The sequence below is a fragment of the Stylophora pistillata genome, chromosome 2, assembly GCF_964205215.1.
Source record: "Stylophora pistillata chromosome 2, jaStyPist1.2, whole genome shotgun sequence".
NCBI lineage: Eukaryota > Metazoa > Cnidaria > Anthozoa > Scleractinia > Pocilloporidae > Stylophora > Stylophora pistillata.
Genome location: NC_142520.1, coordinates 1,794,695 through 1,802,200, shown reverse-complemented (window position 1 = coordinate 1,802,200; position 7,506 = coordinate 1,794,695). Strand labels below are relative to the sequence as shown.

General features: G+C 41.7%; 4 protein-coding genes across 9 annotated transcripts in view; 1 reads left to right on the top strand and 3 right to left on the bottom strand.

Annotated features, from left to right (window-relative positions):
• LOC148736631 (uncharacterized) overlaps nucleotides 1-89 on the bottom strand; it is a 2,880-nt gene extending 2,791 nt beyond the window's left edge. The window contains exon 1 of the mRNA XM_088747641.1: nucleotides 1-89. This exon is cut by the window's left edge and continues 324 nt beyond it. Within this exon, the coding sequence (XP_088603767.1) occupies nucleotides 1-15 (15 nt within the window). The 5' untranslated portion in view covers nucleotides 16-89.
• Nucleotides 1-7,506, bottom strand: part of LOC148736623 (solute carrier family 22 member 18-like) — a 63,637-nt gene that overhangs the window by 16,473 nt on the left and 39,658 nt on the right. The window lies entirely within an intron of this gene.
• The window catches only part of LOC148736629 (WD repeat and FYVE domain-containing protein 3-like), a 28,328-nt gene that overhangs the window by 11,093 nt on the left and 9,729 nt on the right, over nucleotides 1-7,506 (top strand). The gene's annotated exons all lie outside the window — the stretch shown is intronic.
• LOC148736630 (tetratricopeptide repeat protein 28-like) lies at nucleotides 334-4,648 on the bottom strand. The gene is made up of 2 exons (XM_088747633.1): nucleotides 2,222-4,648; nucleotides 334-1,760 (listed from the first exon to the last, which is right to left on the bottom strand). The coding sequence occupies exons 1-2, from the start codon at nucleotides 3,733-3,735 to the stop codon at nucleotides 1,703-1,705; spliced, it is 1,572 nt and encodes a 523-aa protein (XP_088603759.1). The 5' UTR covers nucleotides 3,736-4,648; the 3' UTR covers nucleotides 334-1,702.

Here is a 7,506-nt window from a genome sequence, read left to right as displayed (position 1 = left end):
CGCTTTCGCCGCCATGCTGTAAACAAACTGAAGCTTGTCCTCCAGTTCGCAATGTCACGTGATGTGACGTCACGCTTGAAATGGGTCTATTCTAGCCAAAGTCCTTCGCAACGCGAACGTTGGCAGTAAGCCCAGTCTCCTTCCTTCGCAACCGTTGTTGGGTCTCGTCACGGGAAGAGAGGGCGTTGCGTGACAAGACCAAAGAATGGTTTCGTCACACAACGGGGGAGAGAGGGCGCTGCGTGAAAAAAACAAACAATGGCTGCAAAGAAGATTACGATAGGTAGCACCCCAATGCAGTTTAATTTTGCTTGCAATAATTCAGACGGCAGATACGATAGAGCACAAAATACGTGTGTGTTAGTTTATTTTATTTAAATTAAAAGATTTTTTCCCCTCTCTCTCCTAAGATAAAATAACGCAATATTTCCGTTGCTCATTGTCTTTTCTACTAATCAAAACATCAGTCACGCATTATTCCAACTGAACCCACCTAGCCGAACAAATTCCTCTTGTATACCTAGCATGTCTATGTTTTCACTGTTTGTTACATTAGTGTCTTGCGCACTTTTTATTCACTTCTTCTCATTGACTTCTACTTAAATGTTTCGCGCAACATCTGTTCATTTTTTTCCAAACTGACGTTTTCCTTAATGTCTAGTCCGCTGTTTCTTCTCTTTACCTTTGGTTTTTGTTAATATGTTACACCCTGTTTTTTTTTTTTTTTCTCTTTTCTCTGTTTGGTTCTTTAGTTCATATCTTTGCATAGTTCAATATCCTTTCTGTTTGAATATTGCGTAAGAATCTCACACATTGCTTGTTCTCTTCCCTGTTTGATTTCCAAGCTAATATCTACCTCACTGTTTGTTGCAATATATATTTGTTTTTTACGTTAGAATCTAGCGCCTTTTTTTCTGGATTCTGGCCGATTGTCACTTCTATTTGCACTCTTGTGTTTGATCACTGCATTAGCGTCCCGCGCAGTGTTTTCTCCTAATTTATCTCAACAATTTACGCGGTGTATCTCATCTTCTCTATTTTTGATGATTTTTTTTAACTTATTGCGATCTGTTTCTTCCTTCTCCATTTAAATGTAAGATTGTTTTGTAGGGCGTGCTGTTCTGTACCCTGTTTGATTGTTGCAGTTATTTCTTGCCAGCTGTTCTCTTTCCTGCCTTTTTTTTTATTTTTTATTTTATAATTTTTTTTTTGCGTTAAAATTTCGCGCGCTGTTTCTTCTCTTTTCTACTCGATTGTTTTATTTACTATTTGGGCACTTTCTGTTCCCTCTTCTGTTAGTTTGTTTTGTTTTCGTGCATCTGCGTACAGTTTTTATCACACTTTGATGATTATCACAATTGCATCCTACGGGAGAATTGAAAACTGGATCATAGCTATGTAGATCAAGAATTCATTTTGAGTTTGTGAAAACTTTTCCGACACTCTCACATTTTTAAACATATAGCCAACTTCCTGCATTCAATTTTCCCATGCCAAGTTATTTTACCTCCCTATTGATATACTTAATAGATCTAACAGCTGAATTGCAGGTTTCGTTATTGCTCGCCTTCGAGTCAGCCATGCTTACAAAAGCATGCAAAAACTATTACTTGACTTTAAAAAAAGACGAGAAACGTCAATGCAAAGAAATACCAGAGTCCATTTTAAGACAACGAGCAGGAAGAAGAATCTTTGTGTAGGATCAGTGATCATTCTGTTCCCTCTCTGGCTCATTGTTGTCCTCATTGAATTCATCTTTCCTAAAACAAACATTAGGCATTTGTCACTATTTCAAGTTTAAAGCATAAAGAATTGATTTCCTAAACTTTCCAAACTACTTCAAGATTATCATTGAATTGTTATTGTTGTTGATTTTTTACGAAATAAAGTTAACTTTTTTAGAGTTAGCTTAAGTTTCTCAGATTGCCTGTCCCTTCATAGCGTTTAGCATCGTATCGACTTTGAGAAATTATTTCTGACTAAGTTCTAAACAAACGAAACTCTAATTGAAGGTCAATTTTAGGAAGCGATTCATCAAAATCTTCCGTCTCCGAGTACTACTACATGAAGTCATCTTCTCTTTCTTGACATTTTATGGATGAAAGACAAAGACAAAAAGAAAAAAACAAACAAGCAAAAACTAACCACAAGTTGGTCAAGTGAAAAAGTTAAATGTGCTATTCAGTTTATTATAGAAAATTGCTCGTTATCTCAGACTTACCCACTTTCCGTAAAATCGAATGTCACGTTATCCCCCATCAACACAAACGGAGCCCATTGGGAAGGTTTGGGAAAGCCATTACTTCTCAACCATTGAACGGCCCGGTGAAGAGATTCACTGGCACTTTCTCCACGAACAAGGTGTTTGTAGAAATTTTTCATGAGCTTCGACGTTGCTTCGTCTTCTAAAGCCCACGATGCTACCAACACTGAACGTGCACCGGATGCTAAGAATGCTCGAGCGATTCCAATAACTCCTTCCTTTTTAACTAATCCACGCCCACTGTGACAACAGCTGAGTACAACCAGTTTAGCTCGCACTTGAACTCCTTGAATGTCGGACATTGTCAGGAGGTAGTCTTCCTCTTTTGGAGTACCCTCAATAGTACATTGAGGAGAGAGGGCAATCTCTCCTCTTTCGGCATTTCCATGTGCGGCAAGATGTATCAGACTCACTGAAGGTATTGCTTGAAGTACCGCCTGCTTTGTTGCGCGATTTCCTAACAGAGGCTGAACGCCCAGCAGTCGACCAACCATTTGTGCTTCCTTACTTGCATAGAATAATGGTGTAATGTCAGCATCTCGTCCATTGTAATGCACTTTGCCAACCGTAGGATCACCCACAACCAGTGCACCAGTTGGACTGTGATAGTCCGCTGGACATTCTTGAATAAGCCGGAGAGTTGTTAGAGAAGGGACGATGCGTATTCTGTACTTCTCCGATAAGTACTTTCCGGTTGGTTTATCACGCAAGGCAGCAAATGGGACTCGGTAAGAGAAACGATCCGGCACAATGATGATTTCAGGCTCTGTAAGTGAGTGTACCACGGGTGCGACGATCCATTGGTAGCACAAGTGATGAATTCTTTCGGTATCTTCTTTGGTTTCGTCACCTCGCAAGTTTGCTCGGCTCTCTTCACGAAGAGATGTCGTCACGTTGTCATCCAATGATCGGTCTTCGCAGTTCGCTACGGGTAAAACGCCGAAGCCGGTGGCGGTTTTTTTGAAAATTCCTTCCACATCGCAAACTTGCTCCGCATCAAGAGTGTTCACTTTCACTTCGTCTGTTGCTCGACAGCAAATGTCTCCATTTGGTTTCAGTGCCCAGACAAAAACTTGCCGCTCTAAGTACGAAATGTACAAAAAAACACAGTTACTTTCTCTTTTGACGATGTTTTCAATCCCAAACCATGATTGTGGATCAGCTGAGATGTGGCTTTTCAGAGAGTACTTGTCTGCCATGAATTCTGCGAGGACTCTTGCTCGTCCTAGCTCCTCAACATAAAGGGCATCTTGAAATTTTCCGGTCTTCCAAAGCATCTCAGTGAGTAGCTGGTAGGGATAACTACCGTGTGTCTCTAATAGAGACATTTCAAATTCACTGTTTCTTTTCAGAGAAGTTCTGATTTGTTCGTATTTTCCAATACATTGAAGGAGGTGTTTCTTTGCATCCACAATCTCGGAATGCGCTAGTTTTAGCAAAGAAATACCGAGAAAGCTTTCAAACTCGCACATTTTATCTCCTATTTGACTGCTTAGGGAGCACGCTTTCTCTAAATAATCTTTTGCCTTGCCACATTCACCACGCGATCGGGAAAATCTTCCAAGGTTTACGTAACTGCTTGCTTCGAGTCTTCTATCGCCACATTCTCTGCTGATGGTAAGCGCCTTCTCATAATGTTCTTTTGCCTTCTCATTGTCATTCACAGAAGCAAGTACAGCCCCTAAAGCAAGGGTAGCTTTGGCTTCTAGCACTCTGGCACCAATTGCTAAACTGACGCCGACTGCTTTGTCCAAATATTCTTTAGCTCGCTTATTTTTTCCAAGCTGATAATAAACACGTCCAAGTCTAAGAAACTCAACACACTCTTTTCCTCTCTCGCCAATTGCTATCGCGATGTCAAGTGCTTTCTCGTAATATTCTTTAGCCTTCTGATATTCGCCAAGGGAATGAAACACATTTCCGAGGTTCCCGTTAATTCTTCCTTCTCCTCTTCTGTCGCCAGTTTCTATCGCGATGTCAAGTGCTTTCTCGAAATATTCTTTAGCCTTCTGATATTCGCCAAGGGAATCAAACACATCTCCGAGGCTCCCGTTAGCTGCTCCTTCTCTCTGTCTGTGGCCAGTTTCTATCGCGATGTCAAGTTCTTTCTCGTAATATTCTTTAGCCTTCTGATATTCGCCAAGGGAATGAAACACAGTTCCGAGGTTCCCGTTAATTCCTCCTTCTCCTGTTCTGTCGCCAATTTCTATCACGATGTCAAGTGCTTTCTCGAGATATTCTTTAGCCTTCTGATATTCGCCAAGGGAAAGAAACACACTAGCGAAGTTCCCGTTAACTGCTCCTTCTCCTTTTCTGTCGCCAATTTCTATCGCGATTTTAAGTGCTTTCTCGTAATAATCTTTAGCCTTCTGATATTCGCCAAGGGTATTAAACACATTTCCGAGGTTCCCGTTAATTCTTCCTTCGCCTGTTCTGTCGCCAATTTCTATCGCGATGTCAAGTGCTTTCTCGTAATATTCTTTAGCCTTCTGATATTCGCTAAGGGAATGAAACACAGTTCCGAGGTGCCCATTAACTGTTCCTTCTCCCTGTCTGTAGCCAGTTTCTCTCGCGATGTCAAGTGCTTTCTCGTAATATTCTTTAGCCTTCTGATATTCGCCAAGGGAATCAAACACAGTTCCGAGGTTCCCGTTACTTGTTGCTTCTCCTCGTCTGTCGCCAATTTCTATCGCGATGTCAAGTGCTTTCTCGTAATATTCTTTAGCCTTCTGATATTCGCCAAGGGAATCAAACACACCTCCGAGGTTCCCGTTCCTTGTTGCTTCTCCTCGTCTGTCGCCAATTTCTATCGCGATGTCAAGTGCTTTCTCGTAATATTCTTTAGCCTTCTGATATTCGCCAAGGGAATCAAACACACCTCCGAGGTTCCCGTTACTTGTTGCTTCTCCTCGTCTGTCGCCAATTTCTATCGCGATGTCAAGTGCTTTCTCGTGATGTTCTTTAGCCTTCTGATATTCGCCAAGGGAATTAAACACATTTCCGAGGTTCCCGTTAATTCTTCCTTCTCCTGTTCTGTCGCCAATTTCTATCGCGATGTCAAGTGCTTTCTCGTAATATTCTTTAGCCTTCTGATATTCGCCAAGGGAATAAAACACAGTTCCGAGGTTCTCATTAACTGTTCCTTCTCCCTGTCTGTGGCCAGTTTCTATCGCGATGTCAAGTACTTTCTCGCAATATTCTTTAGCCTTCTGATATTCGCCAAGGGAATGAAACACATTTCCGAGGTTCCCGTTACTTCTTGCTTCTCCTCGTTTGTCGCCAATTTCTATCGCGATGTCAAGTGCTTTCTCGTAATATTCTTTAGCCTTCTGATATTCGCCAAGGGAATCAAACACACCTCCGAGGTTCCCGTTACTTCTTGCTTCTCCTCGTCTGTCGCCAATTTCTATCGAGATGTCAAGTGCTTTCTCGTAATATTCTTTAGCCTTCTGATATTCGCCAAGGGAATCAAACACACCTCCGAGGTTCCCGTTCCTTGTTGCTTCTCCTCGTCTGTCGCCAATTTCTATCGCGATGTCAAGTGCTTTCTCGTAATATTCTTTAGCCTTCTGATATTCGCCAAGGGAATCAAACACACCTCCGAGGTTCCCGTTACTTGTTGCTTCTCCTCGTCTGTCGCCAATTTCTATCGCGATGTCAAGTGCTTTCTCGTGATGTTCTTTAGCCTTCTGATATTCGCCAAGGGATTGAAACACAGTTCCAAGGTTCCCGTTAATTGTTCGTTCTTGTGTTCTGTCGCCAGTTTCTATCGCGATGTCAAGTGCTTGCTCGTAATATTCGTTAGCCTTCTGATATTCGCCAAGGGAATGAAACACATTTCCGAGGTTTCCGTTAGTTCCCCCTTCTCCTTGTACATGGCCAATTTCTATTACGATGTCAAGTGCTTTTTGGTAGTGTTTTTCTGCCTCCTGCATTTTTTCTAGGTTATAGCATACACGCCCAAGTCTGTCATGAACCGTTGCTTCTTCTCGTGTGTGGCCAATCGATTTTGCGATGGTGAGTGCGCTTTTGAAAAGTTGGTTAGCCTCTACAAACCGGCTTTGTGCTTCATATTTGTCTCCCAGTAGTCTTGTTAGCGTTCCAGCGCGATGGAACGTGTAAAGAAGATTGGTTGCATATCTTGCCGCATTTGTGTAACCAGAGGTGGCGTAGTACGCATTCAAAAGTACATTGGTAATATCCGGGCGAATACCAGAGTTAAGGTTTTGAAGTAGAATTGCACACTCATTACATAACTCAGTGGCTTGCAGGTCACGATCAGTGTTGAGAAGAAATATGGCGACATCTAAACCTATCCGGATTAATTTCTGAATTTCTGCAAAGTCACTCATTATGGTTCTCTCCTGTTTGTTGTCGTGGGAAAGGCAACACAAGAAAGGAAACTTTTAAAAAATGAAAATGATAAATATAGGAGTCCCTAGGCTTTTTTAGGGAAGTGCTTGTTTTCTTTCCTTTTTCAGAAATGTCTGAGCACAACCTGCCTTTTGCACTCTTTTGTTCAAACCAATTCTAAATGCATCAGATGGGTTGAATTCAAGTAATCGTGGAACAGGTTGGATATTGGTATCAGAAACGTTTCACCAATAGAGCAGCGGTTAATTTACCAAATGTGTTGTGTTTGTATTGAACTCATTACATCCCACGTAATTAGCTGTTACTGAATCTGGTCGCCATTTATTGCCTGAAAATGACTTTCCCTGAGAGATAGGAAACGTTTTGGAACTTCTAGTGGTCATTTAGTGATAGGGCGGAATAGGATGAGATGGTTTAAGTCGGCGCCCTCCACGGATCGCGAGCGTTTCGCGCGTGTCCTCGTCACATTCACGCCTCTAGAGCTCGCTTAGCTGCCTTGCAGCTGAAACAGGAGAGAAATTTCTTCAATCACGCCTTTAGTTATGAAAATGGGTTTTCTCTGACATTGAAAATTAAAATAATGGCGTTAATTCGTATGTTTCAGTTTTGAAGAAATATTTGGACTTTTCTTGAAGAAAATAATTTCTGTTATTTCAATCACAAGAGACGATGGAAGCGCCAGCTGTCACTTATTTCATTCTGAACGGGAAATGGCAGAACAATTTTTGTGGCTTTATAGAGAAGTTCTCCTTCCCTACTCATCTTGGACGCGTGCGTTTTTCGTCCGCATGCGCGCCCTGCCATTCGCTTTAGCTGAGTAATCAGCTGAAGTTGGAAAGTTCTATCGTGATACTGGATCAGAGTTTTCA